Source organism: Leptidea sinapis, chromosome 33 (genome assembly GCF_905404315.1).
Source record: "Leptidea sinapis chromosome 33, ilLepSina1.1, whole genome shotgun sequence".
Lineage (NCBI taxonomy): Eukaryota > Metazoa > Arthropoda > Insecta > Lepidoptera > Pieridae > Leptidea > Leptidea sinapis.
In genome coordinates this window covers 7311377-7334504 of record NC_066297.1, presented here as the reverse complement: position 1 = coordinate 7334504, position 23128 = coordinate 7311377, and the positions used below count along the sequence as shown (strand labels likewise).

Sequence of the window (23128 nt, the reverse complement as noted above, 5' to 3'; positions counted from 1 at the left end):
TTAAAATATACCATCGACAAATTGAATCATGACCAGGGTTGCCATTTAATAATTTGAAAAGTCCTCTCAACAAGCCGGACATTCGATAAAAGTCCGGGCATTTCGTTTCTCGTAAAGATTAAAGACTTATATGATACCAGCTGACCCGACAAACGTTGTTCTGTATATTGTTTCTTGTGAATTTGTCAATAATATTTCATAACATCAAGAATTATTTCGTTAGATGTGCTCCCTGTCCCTATGGGTCCCAAATCGAACTAAAAACTATCCTAACTTGAGGGAAGTTGGACTAAACTGCACTCTATGAAGTAGTCCCCATTAAAATCCGTTAATTAGTTTAAGAGTTCACTGGAAACAAACATCAGGACACTGGAAAAAACGAATAAGTTAGAGAGCCGGACAAAATACGAGTCTAGAATTCCGGAAATATCCGGATTAATCCGGATAGATGGTGGCCCTAATCTTGACCCATCTTAATTTCATTTTCCTATAGAAGAGACAAACAAGTAGGTCGAAATCAGTTTGAACGTTAATTTTCTAAGTAACTGTTATCATTTTATGAGACAACTTTATATCTCAAAGCCTTATTTTTTCCGACACCTCCAACAAATATCGTTAATGTGTACTAGCAAATTGTATACGAGAAAAGAATATACTCGAGAGATAATACTCGAGGAATAATAATTTGGTGGTTTTACCACCAAATTATTCTTCTCGAGAACCACGCTATCCATTGGTTAAAACAGCATTTAAATCGGCGCAGTAGTCTGGAAGTTTCTCGCAAACAGACAGACGCGGCGGAGGACTTTGTTTTATAATATTATGTAGTGATTAAAATTGTCTTCTTTTTAGTGCAAATATATACTGTTTTTACGATTTTAAGAGAATTATCAGCAAATTAGGTGAAGAATAAATTTTGTCGATGGCACGCCGTATGTTTTTTAAAAGAATACTTGCTGTGTGTTCGACTTTCTTATTGTATATGTTCTAACTATTTTGTCGGTTTGTTTGTATGAATGTTCGAGCAAATCGCAAAAACTACAGAAGAGTAATTAATTTAAAATTTGTGTAAATATTGACACGAGGTCGGGACATACAACATATGTTCTACATATTATGTAATGAAAATAAGAAATAAGAAAAAATTATTCCATCCACATACATAAAAATACAATCTAAATATTTACCCCCTTATTCATAATGGTCCGCTAACTTTAAACAGCCGCTAAGGAGTGTTTTTTCTCATTCTGGCTTAGGTCAATAGAAGAAGACAGAGTGAGAATTAGCAATGTTTTAAGTTAGCAGACTATTATGAATAAGGGGGTTTATATAATATATTCTTAATCCGAACGCGAGGGGGTGAAAGAGGCACGGGAGGGGGCTTTACGTTCCAGCGAGGTCCAGAGATAATTTGGTCGTGTAGTAATAATTATAGATGAAATAAAACTTAACCCATTTCAAGGTAAGCTATTGCTTAGTATAACACACGTATAAACTTGTCTGCCTTGCAAATACAAGCTGAATCTTATCTATCTGACATACATTTAAAACAAGAGTTTTTTGTTCGAATTACGTGTGTGTTAAACGTAATTTATCTAAATTAATATAAAAAAAAAAGGCTAAAGATAATGAACATGGCCGGAAGTGACAGACAGAATGGTTTAAAAATATTTATACAATTTCATTTTTCAGCTGTAGCATAATAAATCTAGTAATTTGATTGAGGACTTGTCACCGCTGCGATCCAACTATACTCGCAAATTGCGGCAACTAAAATTGCGCCCAAGTGGGCGTACTCGAGCCAACTCGAACAATGTGTGACGTAGACGTGCCACATGTTCTGTTAAACTTTGCTAGTAATTGAAACTAATATGCTGGGTTTCGTAGTTAAACTTTGTAAAAATAATACTATCTTAAGTAAGAGAGACATTAGGATCTATATAAATTAGGATACTAATTATAATAAGTTAGGAAAGAGTAGAGTTCGTGAGAAGAACATACAAGAAACTCAAATGCCACTCTTTTCAATAAAATAGAGTATTTTATAATGTCTGTAATATACATAACAAATTATCTTGTAAGGTGCTGCATCCAATGTATAAATCGTCTTTAAATTATTTCATAAAAAATTATATACTATAAACTGAATAAGTATAAATATAAATTATCGTATATTGGATGCATCAACCTTTAGAGCTTGAATTCATTGTTTGTGTAAGGATGCTTCGTGAATATGATGGTCGTGATTACTGTCATAATTAGTAATCGCATCAAACAAATACAATGATTTATTAATTATAACAGGTCGACCAGGCACCACAAGCAGCACCCGATCATGAGTTGACGCATTTACATGGACCAGCCATCGTTGGTTAGCCTTGGCGTATGGAACTCTACAATAACAATAATACCAATGATTTCCAAACATACAATAATGTTTGTAAAATCGCTAACAATTTCAAAATTGAAGCTTATATCATTAAAAATAAAGGTGAAACTCCTGCAGCTCTACTCAAAGATCATGGCCGGTTTCCGGGTCTACCTCCTTGATAAAACTGACATTGACAGACACGTGTCATGGACGATATGATCTTAAGTGGGCAAAACAGCTATTTGCTTCGATTAAGTGGGCAAAAAATTACCTTTAAACTACTCACCTTTTTAGTAAATAATATTATTAAGAATTTAGATACAATTTTCGACGATAGAGTTCGTTCTATTGCGATATAAATTACATAGAGAACTTTTTTAGTTTAAATTTAAAAAAAAACTTAGTTTTTCTTTCTTAAACTACATCTTATTATTTAGGTACTTTTTATGAGTAACAGGAAAGTGCTTATAATTAAAAATGTGTTTCAACATTTTTTAATTAATCTTGATAGTAAGATAATTTATATATCTAGAATTAAGATATATTATGACAGTTGGCTGTGAACACGTCGAAAAAAATAGCGGTGAACTGTTAGACTCTTATTTTCAGCAAACGCACAAACACTAAATCAAAGTGACAGTATAAGTAGGGGAAGTCAAAGTATCGCGATAGTAAGACGTAGCTTGTCACGCACACTAAAGTAATAAACCTGGCATTTTGTCATTTGTTGCCTAAAAGCAAGAGAATCTATCTAGACGTATAATGTATCTAAGAAAGAGTCATTGAGAGTAAAATTTAAAGAAATTAACATCTTAATTTTTGCTTCTCAATATATTCTTGATAATGTTATGTATGTACATATGGACATATTACATAAGTGAATTTGCTAGAAATTGTCATAACCATAATGTCAACCAGGAACAGACATAAACTTATAATGCCTACTACTTGGTTAAGTCGAGTTAGTATATGCTTTTACAACAAGATCCTAGAAAATATTCAAAGCAAAAGTATGACGATATTCAAAAGAATTGTTAAAAAACATTTGTGTGGTAAAGGTTACTATAACATAAATGACTTTCTTAATGATAGCACAGATTGATAATTGAGCGGCCGCCCTCAGGCTATTGTACGACATTACTTTGTAACCATATTTTTATGAAGAAAAAGAAACCCGCTGAGTTTGTTGCGCCCGTTCTTCTCAGGTCTGAGGCATACTCTTTGGAATGGTTGGTAGTTTTTGACTTTCAATAAGTGATATCACATCCTATTTTGAATTTTAATAAGCTTGATAGAATATACCTAATGGCAATGTTATGAAAATATTGCACTGTCACCAGTCTTTGATGGCAGTGCAATATTAACTTCAAGCCTCCACTAGTGACAGTTACGGACAAAGATTTCGTTACATACATACAGAAGTATTATCTTCAATTTACCGACCACTGGGCCCAATGACGTTCTATAGATATACCCCCTTATTCATAATAGTCCGCTAACTTTAAACAGCCGCTAAGGAGTGTTTTTTCTCATTCTGACTTAGGTCAATAGAAGAAGACAGAGTGAGAATTAGCAATGCTTTAAGTTAGCAGACTATTATGAATAAGGGGGATAGACTATGCACGTCGTATAAAGAAAGCCGAAATATGGAACATGCCACAAATGACACCATAGTAATTAATCTACGAGTGCAGCTATATATAACTATACATTGCCGCATTTACTCCAGTTGTTTAAATTTATTGTTCAATAAGCAGCAATGTAAAATATAGTTTCAGTTTAGGTTCGATTCGGACAGTCACACGACTATGGAGAAAAGTGTGCTTATATTGGCTTTAAGCACACTTTTGCCGTTCCGATATCAGACTGCGAATGATATGTCTACGCATGTATATTGTATTAAATAATATATCGTTGTCTTGTGCCTATAGTACAGACTATGCCTATATTTGGGGCAAGATAATTTGTGATAAAAGTGTGTCAATATTATTATTATTAGTTAGAAAATAACATAACCAGTGGGTATTCGTTCAGTTCAGGGCAGCCCTATATCACTGTGACCAATGTGATCTATTGTGATAGCCACTCTTAATTTATAGTTAACTGCTAAGATTGATTCTTTTCATGAATCTATTATATATTTTGCAGTGAGCTGACGTATCTCAAGTGCTTGAAGGATTGCACTTCCCAAAGAGATAACTTTACTATACATAAGACCACATTCATAGAGGATTTGTCGAATCATGTTAGGCTGAGGTTTATTTTATGAAAATAAGGGACGAGACGAGCAGGACGTTCAGCTGGTGGTAATTATACGCCATGCTCATTACAATGCAGTACCACCGCTCAGGATTCTTGCAAAACTCTAAAATTCTGAGCGGCACTACATTTGCGCTCGTCACCTTGAGACATAAGATCTTAAGTCTCATTTGCCCAGATATTTCACTAGCTACGGCGCCATTCAGACCGAAACACAATAATGTTTACACATTATTGCTTCACGGCAGAAATAGGCGCCATTGTGGTACCTATAATCTATCCGGCATCCTGTGCAAAGAAGCCTCCCACTGGTAAAGTCGGAGCAAAGTCTAAGTACGCTCTATAGATCTCAGCCTTAATGTGAACGAAACTATCTAAGTAGACATGCGTATTGTATAATAACCACCTTTTCTGGGCTGAAACTCGTCATACACAGTCACGTACCGCAGACCATAGATCATAAACATTGAAGAATCCGAGATCCGTGACCTTACAGCATATCTCTTGTTGCAGAACTATCACACGGCAGTACCAGGCGTCACCAACTCGCCACTCGCGCCGCAGTCGCTACTCAACCGTCGCGCAGGTCACACGTGCGCGCGCGCCGCTCGTTGAAGATTTAGTGTATTGTGTTTGTGTGTGTGTGAAGTGAAGATGCAGGGGCGTGATAAGCTGTGCGCCAAGTTGACCAGCGCGTTCCTCAGGAAGTGGTGTAAGTAATTATTAATAATAATGATTATTAACTGTAATGTTATGATGTGTTTGTTAAAACAATTGGAACGGTGTGTTTGCCTGTGATGTGTACGTAAGTTAAATAAGGATGGTTTCGTGGTTAGTAAAGTCTGTTGGCCTTTGCTTTATCTCGATTCTAGACTTAAACACAACCAGTTGTACCTTGCAAGATCAACCGCGTATAATTAAATCTAAACTAGTACTGTTGCAAACAGGTTATAGGGGATAATCTCTGGATCTACTGAACCGATTTTGAATTTTGTTATCAATAGAAAGCCATATTATTTGTGAGTGACATAGGCTCTAAACTTTTAACCTGAAAAATGAAAAGAATTGCATGGAAACGTTCCTTACGAACGTTGCCTTTACGATGAGATATAATATAATTATTGTTTTGTTCAATTATATGGCAGCAATTAATTGAACACTCACTAAAATCGCGGGTAACAGTTAGTGTTGAATAAAATACATCAATTTAGATCATTTACACTAATAGGCAATGCTGTAAAATGTTTTAATTCATAAGATTAATGCATTATACTCGGTTTCAAGGTATTAATTGTTTTCGGCATATAATGAAAATTGGTATATCGTGTAGTATATTTTTATTGCCTTCTAAAGGCTAAATTATTGTAGGCAAAACCAATGTGTTATGTTTTTGAAGTGTTATCCCTCACTTCAATTTTTATTTGTGTAGACAAAACCGCCAAATAGTGGTATGTACTGGCCATATAAACATATTTCAACATACACAGCATGAGTTAAGTAATGTTTATTTAAAGTTAAATCGTATTTAACCATTTTATTCCGAACTACATTTTAATTAAGAGCTTTACTACTTTTATTTGTATCAGGTTATATTTATACTACAGTTATACTATTTATAGCTGTCACTTTTACAGCATATCTTTATGAGGGTACCAAGCTATATTTGTGTATAGAAAGCCCTTTAATGTCGTATATAAATAGAATTATAAAACTGTCGTATATAAACACTGAACGCACCGTTTAAACTGGAATGCTCTACAACACCGTACCCTTACTAATTAATTGGTAGCCTACCTCAACCTGACATTGGCTCAATTGTGGTGACCTTTCCGCAAAAGCCACAATACAAAGAATAGATAGAATAAGAAATAATAGCAAAACTGTAGTTTCTATTAAATTTATCTCATCTTTAATATATATAAATCTCGTGTCACAATGTTTGTCCTCAATGGACTCCTAAACTAATGAACGGATTTCAATGGGGATTACTTCATGGAGTGCAGTTTAGTCCAACTTAAGAGATAGGATAGTTTTTATTTCGATTTGGGACCCATAATTATTTTTATTTCCAATATTTGTTTTGTTTGGACATATTTTCTGTGAGAGTATTATTGACGCGCGGTTTGACAGTTCTGCTGTGAAACAATTTCATTAAAACAACAAGGAGCATATTATTATGTTACAATGAAAAATTATTGACAAATTCATCAAAAACGGTATTTTATTTATTATGTACAGAACAACGTCTGTCTGGTCAGCTAGTATCTTTATAAATACTTGTATTTACCTATGTCTGACCTTCTTCTGGTCCAAAGGCTGAAGCTGTTTTCCTTTGCACAGCAAGCCGGCTAGTCATCATCAATCACTTTATTTATTTCATCTTAATAAATATAAATCCAGTGTCCTGATGTTTGTTCCCTGTGTACTCCTAAACTAATCTACGTATTTTATTGGGGATTACTTCATGGAGAATAGTTTAGTCCAACTTGAGAGATAGGATAGTTTTTATTTCGATTTGGGACCCATAATAATTTTTATTTCCAACTAGCTGACCTGGCAAACATTGTTTTGCCCTATAAATTATATATGTTAACCTTCCTTGAGCTTCAACGAATCTATTACAAAAGATTTCATTGAGATCGGTCGAATAGTTTACGAATTATTAGGGAACATACAAACATACATTCTCTTTTACATATATATATTTGTTTTGTATCGTCCTATTTTCTTTCAGAGAAATTATTGGCGCACTCTTTGACAGTTCTCCTGTGAAACAATTTCATTATAACAACAGGGAGCATATTTTACGAAATAATTCTTTATGCTATGAAATATTATTGACAAATTAAAAAATTAATAAATAAATTCACGTCTGTCGGATCAGCTAGTATATTATATTGAATCTGATCTGGATTCTCTTATACATTTTGGTGCCCGAGTTCCCTGATCTGTTTTTGTTTTTATGTGATTTTGGCAAAACATATCTTTTGCTGATTAGTTTAATTAATTACTTCAATTAGGTATTATTATATACAATCTAAAATAGTCTCTATTTTATCAAATATAGTCATTATTTATTTTATTTTTTTAATTTTAGAGAATCTTACAGTCTATAACGAATATTATTTAACTTTGTTTTTGTTTTTGCTTTTATTATTTAAGTTTCCAGGTTTTCACAAAAGTTCAGGGTTGAAATCCTGCAATATCCATTAAATTTCGGTATACACAAATAAATTGTAGTCTATTTGTTACGTCATCGGAAGGATGAAGGCATATTGGTAGTTTTGGCAGCAGTGTTAATATCGGTAACGTTATCTTTATTTTTATTATACTGACTCAATAACGATAGAATTACAATTATAAGTAGGTCGGTGATAGCGTGTGAAACGCTTAATTTACTTGAATTGGAGCTAATGTTTTTTTGTTCCTTCATAATGAAATCAAAGGGTATTTTTTACATAAGAGGGGAAAACGGGTAAGACGTAACGTAACTTGAACGTACGTAAACGAGGAACGGCCGTTCCCAATATACTATCTACAGATAGAGAAAAAAATCCACCTACTGTCAGTAATAAGCTGTCAATAATCTGAAGCTGTCCCAATATACCCGATAAGTCATTCTTATCGCATTAGATTGGGACGCGTGAATTGCAATTTCCATACAAATTTTATATCGCTGGTAAGCGATACGTCGTCCCATTGACAGACAGCGTGCACGGATAAGGTGAGTTACCGTCGATAAGTTTATTGGGACAGAAAAGTCAACGACAGTTAAGTAAGATTTTTATCTCGAGTAAGAGAAAGACTGAATGTTGGGAACGGTCGTAAGATGCTTTCGTGATGGGAATTGGTGATGAGGCAGCCGTTCAAATACATCCGCAACACCATGCTGAAGAGATGCGTTACCGGCTTTTAAGTAGGGAGAAAACAATCACACACACACACACGCCTTTTTCCCGTCATGGTAGGCAGAGACAACAGAACGCCACTTACTTCTATCTTTCAAACCACGCGCTTCCTCTACGTTTCTTTTTTTTTCAAAACGTCCCCAATTTGGTCGAGGAATTTCATTTTCTACGAGGTTTCCCGAAACCGACTTGCCCTACACACTTGCCTTATCTATTTGATTCATTATTCTTTCTTCACTCATTCGCTCCCGTGTCCAAACGAACGGAACGGCTGGATCACATGGCGTTGCGTAGAGATGTTGCTTCATTGTGCGTCTTCTACGGCATTTATCACGAAGAGTGTTCCAAAGAGCTGTTTAACCTGATTCCTGCCGCCGAATTCCACCTTCGCACGAAACGCCACAAGTTAGGATATCATCCCCATCATCTGGATGTGTGGCGCTCCTTCACAGTGCGGCTTTCTTCCACGTACTACAAAGCTGTGGAATGAACTTCCTTGTGCGGTGTTTCCGGGACGATACGACACCACACACGACGGATACCTTCAAAAAAAGCGCGTACACCTTCCTTAAACGCCGGCAACGCTCGTTTATCCTCCTATTCCATAAAAAAACCATTTCATAATTCCTTTCTCAATCCTTGTGACGACATCGTCTTTCAGACCAGAGCACGTTTTACTTGCATTTGGAATTCGGGAAAATGGCAAGCGGTAATTGATTTCACAAAGTGGCTGGAAGGTTAGAAGTTTCTCGCGAAACACGCGATTGTAGAATGCTAGACGCCTCCATGATGTGGCTGAAATGTATAAAGAAGTCTTATCTAGGACTGTACATAGATTCAAGAAATATATTACAGCTTCTTTTTGACAAAGAAGTCCGTGTACACTCGTTGTAAACCCTTGAACCGAGTGCACTCGCACGACGACATTAGATACGGGAATCTCAGCACTGGGGTAATTTTTTAATAAACTTAAGCAATGGCGTCTTTTACTGGACGTGATTTTACAATAAAAATAAATTTGCTTGAATATTACATTAAGTTTTATTAAAATCAAGAGTGCTTTTTTGCACTCTTGATGTATGTATGTTTGTTTGTTACCGACTCATTTGGGCTCTCTAAACGGCCAGATTTTATTCAAACTTGTAGATTTATCGAGGACCGACGACAATACATTAATTTTATAAAATTATTCCATTGTTCAATTTGTAAAATAACATTTTTGTTATTTATGTTAATTTTTTCATCTATCGTCAATAAAGAATTGATGATGTGTTTTTTTAGTTTTCTTAAACTATTTTTATATTATTATGATAAAAGATTCTCGATGTAATTTGAATAATAGCAAGTTATATAGCGGCCCGCGTTGATGACGCAAACTTTGAACGTACATCTTCCTCAAACGAGTATCTGTTTTTGTGGTGTTTTTTTTTCAAACACATGCATGAATTAAATCAATGATCTTTTCCTCATCCATTTTTATTTGGGAATAAATTATTTCTGCACCAAGGTGTGTCTTAAAACTTAATTGCGTGTCCACAGTTTCTGTTTTCCTTTTAAGGTTTTTTGTATTTCACTTGCCTATTCTATGTCTCGCAAGAACAAATCAGCTGTTGTCATATAAATATATATAAACATGTCATAGTCTGACGAGAAAATCCCTAGCGGCTTAACAAATGAACTCGGTATAAAGTAATATCTGAGAACAAACCAAGAATATGCAACATGTTCACAAATAGACATCATGCTTATGATTGGTTTATTCTCAGGTATTACTTTATACCGAGTTCATTTGTTAAGCCGCTAGGGATTTTCTCCCTATTCCCTCTTTAATTTTGTAGTAGGGTTTTTTTTATGAAAATTAGGGACGAGACGAGCAGGACGTTCAGCTGATGGTAATTGATACGCCCTTGGTAGGGACCCATTACAATGCCGCTCAGGAGTCTTAAAAAAGCAAAAATTCTGAACGGCACTACATTTGCGCGCGTCACCTGGAGACATAAAATGTTAAGTCTCATTTGCCCAGTAATTTCACTAGCTACGGCGCCCTTAAGACTGAAACAGTAATGTTTACACATTACTGCTTCACGGCAGGAATCGGCACTGTTATGGTACACATGATCTAGCCTTCTTCCTGTGCAAAGGAGATTGGTAAGTTTGAACTCAAATGTGTGTAAACTCAAATCCGTGTGTACTCATGAAAACACCGCTTAGCCAGCTATAATATAGTTACAAATGGCGCGTAATTTACACAGGTTTTAATTAACTGTACAAAGTTTAATTATCTTATTGTCTAACGGCCATTTAGTGACTATTTCACATGTCGTTTTTGTGTGACTTATTTGACCTAGTGGCCATTAGTCGGTGTATTTTGGGAGTTAAATATCTTACGGCCGTTCCCAATATTCAGTCTATCTCTTACTTGAGATAAAAATCGTAACTATCGTAGACTTTTCTGTCGCAATAAACTTATCGACGGTAACTCACCTTATCCATGCTCGCTGTCTTTCAATGGGACGACGTATAGCTTAACGCTTACCAGCGATATAAAGTTGCGTAGCGACATTGCAATTCACGCGTCCCAATATAAGGCGATAAGAATGACTTATCGGGTATATTGGGACAGCTTCAGATTATTGACAGCTAATAACTGACACTAGAAGGTAGTAATTTATCTGTAGATAGTATATTGGGAACGGCCGTTAATGCGATGGATAGCTGTAATTCCCTGGTACCTGCACTATATGCACTTTATTCTGTGGTATTCGGTGACCGCACTTTACTTGGTGTATGTCAAGGCACGTGTGTAATAAAATACATGAGTCAATTCTTTTCTGTTGCTAAATACCTACACCGCTTTTCGACGTCTAGTCTAGCCTTAAGTGGAAAATATCCTCATGCTGTCTTGACTTATAAACGCGAATTATAGTTATTTAAACTTATTCCAAATTTAAAACTTTATCAGCCTTACAAATAAACCTGGTATCAAGTTATTATACCTGAGAATAAATCAAGAATATGCAAAATGTTTTCATATAGTTTCCTTTGCACAGGATGCCGGCTATTTCTGCCGTGAAGCAGTAATATGTTAACATTATTGTGTTTAGCTAGTGAAATTACTGGGCAAATGAGACTTAACATCTTATGTCTCCAGGTGACGAGCAAAATTGTAGTGCCGCTCAGAATTGTTGGGCTTTTCAAGAATCCTGCGGCACTGCATTGTAATGGGCAGAGCGTATCAATTACCATCAGCTGAACGTCCTGCTCGTTTCGTTCAGTTTTTTCATTAATAAAAATAGACTCTTTGCTGATGATTGGGTTCTTCGGACGTATCGTTTCCCACGTTTATTTGAAAGGCTGCTTGGCATTCTGAAAACAGTCAGAGATATAGTCAATATTTTGCATGTTTTTGGGGTATTCTTAGGTATAACTTTCAAGTTTATTTGTAAGGCTCTTTATATTACCTTTGCCATAACAGAATTATGACAACCTGTAAAGGCTGGATTCATTGAGCACAATTGCAAGCTAAAAGGGCACACTAGGCGTGCCCTTTTAGCTTGCAATGTTCAAAAAGGGAACCTTTTTTTTATGGAAAAGAAGGACAAACGAACGTACCTGGTGTTAAATGATCACCGCCGCCCACATTATCTTGCAACACCAGAGGAATCACAGGAGCGTTATCGGCTTTTTTTGAAGGTACGCGTGTCGTATCGTCCCGGAAACACCGCACAAGGAAGTTCATTCCACAGCTTTGTAGTACGTGGATGAAAGCTCCTTGAAAACCGCACTGTGGACGATCCCGATGGTGGGGATGATATCCTTACTTGTGGCGTGTCGTAAGATGGTGGAATTCGGCGGCTGGAATCAGGTGAAACAGCTTTTCGGAACACGCCCCGTGATAAATGCGGTAGAAGACACACACTGAAGCGATGTCTCTACACAACGCCAAGTGATCCAGCCGTTCACAGAGCACTGGGTCCACGACAATTCGAGCTGCTCAGCGTTGCACGCAGTTAAATGGTTCGTGCTCGAGAACTCTTATTTAACTTGCTTACCTACTTTTACTTGCTGACATTAAAAGCATCCTATGTGTATGCGATAATCATTTCGTTGCAGCGTGATTTTGCGATGCCTTAGCTGGAGGCAAACCACTAGTTACTAAATTATTTTACTTCAATTAAAACACGTTTTGATGACCTTCGATATAATTCTTGTAATGTTTGAGTAAATGTTATGCTTATACGGTCGCTGAGGTCGTGAAATATTTCCTTGTTTGTGGCGACTGTGATTAAGTTTCAAGACTCCTTTTAATTTATTTTCAACACGGCTGCCTTACGTGTCTTAATGTAATCTTATTACAATGCCTTAAAGTTCATAATCCAGGATATTACCGTTTGCTCTTTACTTAACATTACCACACTAGGTCAGTAAAAAGTTTTTTATTATATTCCTTTTACGTTTGCGTCTCATTGCAGGCTAGCAATGTATATTTCTTTTTTTGGCAGTAAGGGACGACGAGACGAGCAGGACGTTCAGCTGATACTAATTGATAAGCTCGGAAAAACCCAAAAATTTTGAGCGGCACTACAATTGCGCTCGTCAACTTGAGACATAAGATGTTAAGTCTCATTTGCCCAGTAATTTCACTGGCTACGGCGCCCTTCAGACCGAAACACAATATTGCTTACACATTACTGCTTCACGGCAGAAATAGGCGGCGTTGTGGTACCTATAATCTAGCTGGTATCCTGTACAAAGGAGCCTCCCAGGCCATATTATTAGCTTTATTATTCTACAATTATAAGCTTTTTTTTCTTCTCAATTCAGTTGAAAAACTACCGCTTCAAAAATCATCAAAATCAGTCCCACCCAGTCGTAACTTCTGAGATAACATACATTAAAAAATACAGTGAATTGAAAATCTCCTCCTTTTTTGAAGTCGGTTAAAAATTATAGTCCTAAAAACAAAAGACTACTTGACACTAGCAAGCGCAAAAAATTGACCTCGTTATATCTTAGAGATAATTTAAATATTAATGTATTTTTTTCCTTAAAACAACAGGCGCCATCTTGCCGTGAAGCGCCTTGCTATCATTAATGTGTAATCAAATTAATGACAATTTAATGGGTGCCTAATCTGACATAGTTTCTACATGAATATGCTATGCAGATACCTGGCCATTACCTCTGTTACAAATAAAAATGTATTTTTTGACGTAATGTTATATTAATAAATTTACCTTACTAGTTGACCCGACAGACGTTGTTCTGTATATAATAAATAAAATAATGTTTTTTATTAATTTGTCAATAATATATTATCATAACATCAAGAATTATTTCGTAAAATATGCTCCCTGCTGTTGTAATGAAATTGTTTCACAGCAGAACTGCGTCTGCGAACAAACCGTGCGTCAATAAATTCTCTCATAGAAAATAAGTCCATACAAAACAAATATCGGACGACGGGGGACGACACATCAAAGGAAAAACAAATTTGTTTGTTTTTATTCAACTCCGAACACTTTCATATTTATTCACCTTTTAAACCCTCCCTGGACTTCCACAAATAATTCCAGACCAAAATTAGCCAAATCGGTCCAGCCGTTCTCGAGTTTTAGCGAGACTATCGAACAGCAATTCATTTTTATATATATATAGATTACATGGATCCCATGGCCATAAACCGAATTATATCTCGCACTTGTATAATAATATTACAAACAAGTGCATAATAGAATTATCCCTACAAAGTTAGAGTCAGCAGAGCATTTTAATTTAACCGGGTCATACAATTTTTTTTTACACCAAAGAGGTTATTGCCACTGTAAATCGATTTACGTTTCTGGAATAAATAAATGTGTCTCTGATTAGGACGAAGAAGCATAATAATATTATCAAATTATTTATAATTCACGTTAATTTGGTAAAAAAATATGCATTTTATCACTAAAATTATAATTTAGAAGTAGGCTGTATGCTACATGTAATCAAACACCATTTCATTTGTCGAGTGCAAAAAAAAACTTGCGCGCCTTTTCCCTTTTTTTCCCTGTGTGGTAAATAATTGTAAAAATATCAAGATTTAGTAGGTACAGAAGATTAACAATAGATAGAATTAACAGAAAAAATATTGAGGAGATATTTTTTTAATGAAAATAAGGGACGAGACGAGCAGGACGTTCAGCTGATGGTGATTGATACGCCCTGCCCATTACAATGCTGTGCCGCTCAAGATTATTCAAAAATCCAAAAGTTCTGAGCGGCACTACAACTGCGCTTGTGTCACCTTGAGATATAAGATGTCAAGTCTAATTTGTAATTTTACTAGCTACGGCGACCTTCAGACCGAAAGACAGTAATGCTTACACATAATTGCTTCAAGGCAGACATAGGCGCCGTTGTTGTACCCATAATCTAGCCATCGGTGCAAAGAAGCCTCCCACTGGTAAAATAAAATATATAAATCTTACCTTTTTATAAGCATAGTAAATAAAAATTACAATAAGAATTTATTTGAATGTTCATCGAAGACGAGATTATGTTAGATTTTAGTAATGCAGAAAGATAAGTGCAGGTATTGTTTCAAATGCCCTTGCGGCAGTGTACCTATTGTACGAACTTCTCAACATAAAGGTACGCTCAGACAGGGGTGGCTTACGAGAAAGCTTTATTAAATTTGAGTCAGAAATTTTAAGTTTTATTTATTTATTTTGTTTCAATTTTTAGAGAGCATTATTCTAACATCAAGTCATACTGCATACTGATATGAGGTTGTCTATCAGCAATTCTTTCTTTTCAAATATAACAAAACCCAGCAGCTTTCTTCCACGTACTACAAAGATGTGGAATGAGCTTCATTGTGCGGTTATCTATCAGCGGTATTTCCGGGACGATACGACATGGGTACCTTCAAAAAGGAAGATGTCTTCAAGGCAGTTGACGCTCCTGTGATTCCTCTGGATCAAATATAATTAATGCCCAGCATAAGTCACTTGCCCGTTCTCCCTCTAATATAAAAAAAACATTAAAGAAGGTCCCTGGTGTTCGTTTACGCTTTATGACTGAAGAACAAAGTTTTTTTAAGCCCATTGTGATAAAATTGATATACAGTTAAAGTTTTTGGATATACAATGATCGTTTCATGTACTGAAAACACCTCCATTAGTTAGTGCTGAAATCTTCTCTTTTAGAATGTGTGTAAATAGAGGATGATCAATAGAGAGTTAACACTTTGTACTCGTTCTCTCTCACACAATTGTAGGTTCAGGTGTGCCAAACAATTACACCATTTAAGCTATAGTTGGCCATACTATTTGATAGTTAGGTAATAACTACGTCTCCTTGTCTTGTGCAAGTTAGTACCAGTCTTAACTACTTGATATGCACTAAGATAAAGCCCAGCAGTATATCAATCGTCCAATAAGACGACAATATTACCTATTCAAGTATAAACTACTTTCCGTTTGCTGATCAAAACGTTGCTTTTTGAACGCCGCTTCACAGTGTCCCGTATGAACATACCATTATAATAGATGACGCAAGATTTACCCGCGCTATTTGAGTTTCGCATTATCAGTTGTGATTTGTGGTTTGCAAACGGATCTATACTTAATTTAATTGTACACTAACTTAACTCAAAATCGTTTTATGATAGTAAAATTCCTGGATTCATTAGACTAGAAGCGATATTGGTACTATTCGTCCCAACTTAATGTCTCGTTGCGTCTTCGATTGCGATCCTGAGGAGTAGATTAGGTTTTAAGAATACTGTGCCTGATAGCTGATCCTACAAATTGGCTGTGCGTGTAAAGCAGATTAAAAAATTATGTTAAAAACAAATATATTACGAAATTCAAAAGAATTGTTAAAAATCTTTTGTGTGGTAGAGGTTACTATAACCTAATTGACTTTCTAAATAATACCACAGATTGGGAATGGAGGGACCGCCCTCAGGCTATGAAATAGTAATTGTTTTATTGTACGATATTACCTGTAGGGAAGAGAAATGTGGGCAGACCGCATAGCCGGTGGTCCGGTGACATTATAGAGATTGGGGAACTAACTGGCCCGAAAAAGGGAAAAATAGAAAGGAATGGAGGAGGCCTTTACAAAAATTAGCTCAACTTACATTATATTATATCTAGTTGATATATAGAATAATAACTAACATAAAAAGTTTAGTTAAAATAAAATAATCATGTTTGTCGACTAACCGTACTAACATACATACTAACACTAAAATGTAAAAAATCAAATGGAAAATTAATAAAAGGCTTCATTACATTATTATAGGTTTTTCAAGAATCCTGAGCGGCACTGCATTGTAACGGGTAGGGCGTATCAATTACCATCAGCTGAACGTCCTGCTCACCTTGTGCCTTATTTTCATAAAAAAAGTATTAGTATCAATATTAATAATAAAAATATAAATAACTGATATTCCATGAAAGAATTCCAATCTTGTTTATGTTAAATTTTATAAAACAACTAAATCGCTGTGTGGTTTCTCGTTGTGTTCTGAGAACTTGTAAGTTTTTGTGCGTCTTGTAATATTTTAAAATAAAACGATAATTCAATATGTTATATGAATTTACATCACGGACACAAGTGTTTTTTTGTGGCAAAAAAGCAAAGGTGATTTAAATCACTAAGTGTGTGATGTTATGTTTTGTTATTCATTTTTGATATTGAAAATGGTGATGCGAGATAATGTTTGGTACCACGCTGCTCCTGCAACATTGAAGCATGTATTTTTAAATAACAATAAGGAACGAGACGAGCAGGACGTTCATCTGATGGTATTTATTTATTATTACAAGAAAACATCACAAGATCTACTCAATATAGGAAGAGATACAAAATATAAATACAGATGTGTCCTAACACACGTTTCACAGATACAAAAGAAAAATCAAAGATATACAGTCAGAAACGCAAACATTCACAGAAATAACTAATTTGATTAAGCGCATTGATACTAAAGATGTTAACAAATTACATTAAATGGAACTTGATGATAACAACGATTTTAATTTTCATTCTAAACCATTCTAAACGCAGCAGGGGAGCACGAAAATATGTCGATGTAAAGAAAACAATTGTTATAAGATTTACACATCCTGTGTAATGGCGCGCGAAACCCAATGTTTGTTCTTGGGGACGATAGTTCAAAAGTAATGCATGAGCGGTGAGACCTGGCTGGGCCGTGAAAGCTTACGAGACTGAGGAGCTCAGAGGAAGTCAGCTCACCAGTACATATCTTCTTTAAAGTTACACAGTCTGTTATAGTCGGCGCACACAGCTGAAGAAAGTTATATTCAAGCAACAAGTCTTTGTAGTGGTCTAGGTTTCCTGTCACGAAAATTTTGAGTGCATAACAATTTTTTTGAACTCTGTTTTCGTGGATCGAGCAAAAAGGATTTCATATTGGGCTTGGATATTCTAGTTGGGGCCGCACGAGGCAGTTATATAGTACTCTTAAGAAAAGCCATTTTAAAATTAGCCATCTTATTTTTTTATGATAGATGTGAGATGACAGACAGACGGGCAGCACTAGTAATATTCTTCCAACTAGTTAACTTTCTACTGTTGAACCCTAACTGTACTTAATTTTATTTTTTTCAATAATTACTTCTAATATATTGTTTTTTATTAAGTTTTATCGGCCAAGAATGTACCAGGCAACCAGAAGCCTTAAGAAGTTGTTAATGCAAGTTGATTTATTCCACATATAATAATACGCGTACCATCAGATGAGGACTTTGCTCCCTCGCTCGACCTCGAAAGCCTGACTGGTTTGTGCGATGGCTCACGGGCTTACAAGGTAAGAATATCTAAAAAACTGCATTTGTCGAGGAATGTGTGTCTTAATATGCGAAATCGTTTGCAAAATTAGACAATTTAAATAAAACATTATCATAAAATTAAGACTTGTGTAATTATTACTAAATACTAATGTATATTATGTCGAGAATTAACATTGTTTTATTATTCATTCTGACATTTCGAGTGCTTTAAGTACAGCTTGCATGGTCACGGGTGAATAAAATATGACGCTATTTTATTAGTATTTTTTGCAAATACAGATGCCATTGAGGGCATTTAACAAAAGGTGTAAATTGTAAGGAGGAGGAGGAGGACCAAAAAACGATTACATGGTTAAGAGAGAGAAGAAGGTTCCTGGCACAAGAAGTATGGCAACCCTGGGGCGGAAGTGCCCAATATGAAGATAGCAACTGCGGTACAAGATCGTCATACATGGCGCGCCATTATTTTAGTAAAAGAAACAACTTGACATTGCTCCTTCCCTCAAATATATGTGAAGGGAACGATGGCTAGTCCATGCGTCAACTCGTGAATGGGTAGTGCCAATTCAACCTGTTATAGTTAATAAATTATTATATTTGTTGGATGCGATTACTAATAATGACAGTAATCACGACCATCATGTTCACGAAGCATCCTTACACTAACAATGAATTCAAGCTCTAAATAAAGGTTGATGCATTGAATATACGATAATTTATATTTACACAGTTTTTTTTTATTCGTTTCTATGAAATATTTGATATTATTTAAACATTATTCATATATTGCATGCAGCACCTTACAAACTAATTTCTTTTGTATATTACAGCCATTGTAAAATACTCTATTTGATTGACAGACTGACAGAACAGATTTTATATATTCGCTTTATAATTGCCAACTTTTTAAAGTATTCAAATGGATAAAAATCTATTAAGAGAAAGACATATGCCATCGCGGACTTTATAGTAAGTCTGTAGACTTATGTAAGATACAAAATTCGACAATACATTATTTTGTTTTATCTCAAAGAGACAACGTTTTCGTTGAAAGCTCCCAGACGGCTTATTTTTTTCGACACCTCGAACAAATATCGTTAATGTATATGAAAAATTATATAATGAAACCTTCCTTAAGAACCACGCCATCCATCGCTGAAATCAGCATAAAAATCGGTAAAGTATTTTTTGAGTTTATCGCGAACAGACAGACAGACAAACGCGGCGAAAGACTTTATTTTATAATATGTAGTGATTTTATATATACTCATAGATTTTAACATGCAATACTATATAGGTATATATAATTTACATACAAATAATGTGTCAGCCTTAATATTTTTAGAAGGATATCATTAACGGCCGTTCCAAACAGAGATAAATTACTATATTCTACTGTCAGTAATTAGCTGTCAAAAATCTGGAGCTGTCCCAATATACCCGCTAAGTCATTCTTATCGCGTTATATTGGGACGCAGGAATTGCAATTTTCATACACTTCTATCTCTGGTAAGCTCTATACGTCGTCCCGTTGACAGACAGCGTGTAAGGATAAGGTGTGTTACCGTCGATAAGTTTATTGGGACAGAAAAGTCAACGATAGTTGGATTTTTATCTCAAGTAAGAGATAGAATGAATATTGGGGACGGCCGTTAGTGCATAGCTTTCTGCGTTCAATTTGTTAAATTGATATTTGAAATCATTAATGTAATGAAGGATTGTACTACGTTTGTATTCCGACTTTCCGATTGTATTCCGAAAAAAGATAGCGGGCCAAGTCCTTTGACGTGCACATTCATTCATGTCCCTCCTTACAAATAAACCTGGCATATTTGTAATGACGTGAACGAATTTTGGTCGCAATGTCGTATCGTCAACAGTTAATCGATAATTATAATTAAATTAAACGTGTTTTAGGAATATTACGTTGAACTTAGTGGTGAAACGTCACTTGTGTTTCGGTGGCATATTTTAAACAAAACCCAGCACTCAAACGCGTGTTGTTGCTACAAACGCTTAGCATAGACTAAATGTGTTGAATACAACTAGCCACAACTTATGTTGAATGTTGTTATTGATAATTAGTTAACGATGTTACCTCTCTTTTTAATGACACGTGTTCTCTAGTACCTACGTTGTACGTTTTATTACCCCAACGTTTGCAAGAAGTTTACAAGCAACAAAAATTCAACACCTTAAATTAACAATATTAATAAAAAATCTTAAAATACTGGTAGCTAAACGGTAGCTAAAAATATTTTACATATATTTGATGATAAATTTGTAATAATTTATTTGTATTTTCTTACTAGGTGTAGTGTAAGGCACTATTTAGCACTCGGAAGAGAGGTAGATTCCATTACTGCTTGGTTGACAACGAAATATATTTGTAAATATTTAAAAATGTAAATGAATGGCACATCACTACTTCTACAAAGTAAATGCGAACGCATACATAACAGATTGCGTACAATATTACTATTACTTTGAATTACATAAGCTGCCGGAGAATTACTTCATGTTATTACAGGCTTTTATCATTAGTTTGTGCATTACTAGTATAACATATAATATGTTTGCAGTAACAGATACGTGTATTATAAAATTATACTCAAAGAACCGCTCAAGTGTGAGTTGGACCAAGTCACCAATTATAGACCAAAAGCCATTTTTAAATACTTTTAAAGTGAAAACTTCTTTAGCATTGTTGTGATTTGATGGTCGATGAAACGAAAAAGTGACAGTAAAAAGAGACAGACACATAAATAAATTTATAAGATTTAACGTGGGAGAAAATGAGACAGAAAGCATTATATAGTGTTTTGGTACCAGGCGATCATAGTTGAAGAAGAGATTGTCTTATGTATGACGCGAGTATACCTTAATATATATATTCTGACGATATGCACACGACGTATTACTAAATAGACACCAGGAGAACATAAATATGTTAGCGGTGATAGTTATGTCTTTCATAGCGGTTGAAATCATGTGTCATCCTAGCAACATGTACCAGGACTTCATATGTAGTTTAGAGGTTCATGCACAATGCAGGTTTCACTTCTGATAAGTGAGTAGGAAGTACTTTGTATGCACGTATATGTTTTTTATATAACAGAGAGCAAACGGTAAAGGACTCACGTGATTCGAAGTGGTGAGGCAACCGCCCATGGACATCTGAAACGCCAGAGGTCACGAGGAGCGTTGCCGGCATTTAAGTTGGTAGTATGCCCAAATCCTGGAGGTCCCTATGTCGTATCGGTATTAAAGAAAATTTTATGACAATATTAAGTAGTACTTTTTGTATTTACTTATTGTATTGAGATCTAATTTAGCATCATTTAAGGTTACTGGGTTGTATGTGGAACAAATGATTGCGAAACTGAAGTTGCAGTGGGCAGGGCACATAGTTCGACGGACAGATGGCCGCTGGGGCAGTAAAGTCCTCGAATGGTGACCACGTGCCGGAAGACGCAGTGCTAGTAGGCAGTTGCCGGCTGATGATGATGATGAACAAATATTATTTTCTATAACTACCTACATTAGTTAAAATTCGAGTTGGCCACTCAAAGCGAACGTGGAAGTCGTCTGCGATGTTTACAAAACAATCGAAACAAGCCTTCGTCGTGTTTGTTTTCAATCCGTGACGTACAGACACTCCGTGATACTCTGTTTATACAAGCCAGTGTAAATATTTATTTGAATACAGTGGGATGATATATAGTGTTTTGCCAACTTTGTATTTGAGCCGACTACAGTAGCGGCCAAAAATTTAATAATTCTTTTAGATCATTTATATGTCTAGATAGTCTCTTGCTGCTGGACTTAAGTGTGTGTGACAAGCTACGTCTTACACTCGAGATTTGTGTGTCGGTTTTTGTTAGTTCGAGTGCATTGCGCAAAATAGAGGTTAACTGTCAACCTCAATTTTTTTTACGTTATCCCAGCTGTCACAGTCTATCTAGACATGTAATTAATGACCTTAATAATTGAAAATTGGTTGAATTCTCGGTTCATCGCTGTTTGATCATCAGGGTGAGTGTAGGGAGTTCGCGGTCACGTCCCGTCTCGCACTACGAATTTGTGCTCGTAGTGCGCGCTTTGACAAGGTTGGGGGCGCGGGGTGCGCCGTTGGTGATGATACGTGCGGTACGAACGGATTCACAAAATTTACTCACAATGACAATTAAGTATAGGTACGGCGGTACTATTGGTCTTGTTCCGAGATGCGTTTCAAAGCAAAATTTTATTAAATTATTTCAAATTTTATAGCGATAGAAATGACTGTACAATATTGTATATTTTTATTGAAAAGAGCGCAAAAAAATAATGCTGGGAGAGTTTATTGCGCCGCTTCTTCTCTCTCAGAGCGCCATTTGTTTCCGAAGCGGTAGTAGTATCTAGTAGTTATTAGAAATGACATCAAAAAGAATTCTAAAGGAATCAATTTTGAGAAAATAAATGCCTTTTATGCCTTTAAAGTAGGTGGCAGGGACCGCCCCTTGTCTCTATTAAAATTAGGTCGCCCGCAGTTCCGGATTAGCCACATAGCATAATGCGATTGAATACTACTATATATACTACTGGCCGGGTAATTTTATAAGTGAAACTTATTTAGATGTTGAATATTGAATTCGGAGTGGCAAATATAGATGGGCTGGCCATCTACAGAGATTTCAAACAGTGGTGTCCCTTTAAAATAATTTGCACGGGCCCCGCGCTTGCCAATTCTGGCACTGGTCGACTATATCCATTTAAATACTTAAAAAAATTGACAATGCAAA

General features: G+C 35.6%; 1 protein-coding gene across 1 annotated transcript in view; it reads left to right on the top strand.

Annotated features, from left to right (window-relative positions):
* Positions 1 to 23128, top strand: part of LOC126974719 (scavenger receptor class B member 1) — a 125654-nt gene that overhangs the window by 37184 nt on the left and 65342 nt on the right. The window contains exon 2 of the mRNA XM_050822311.1: positions 5144 to 5342. Within this exon, the coding sequence (XP_050678268.1) occupies positions 5285 to 5342 (58 nt within the window). The 5' untranslated portion in view covers positions 5144 to 5284. The remainder of the gene's footprint in view (positions 1 to 5143; positions 5343 to 23128) is intronic.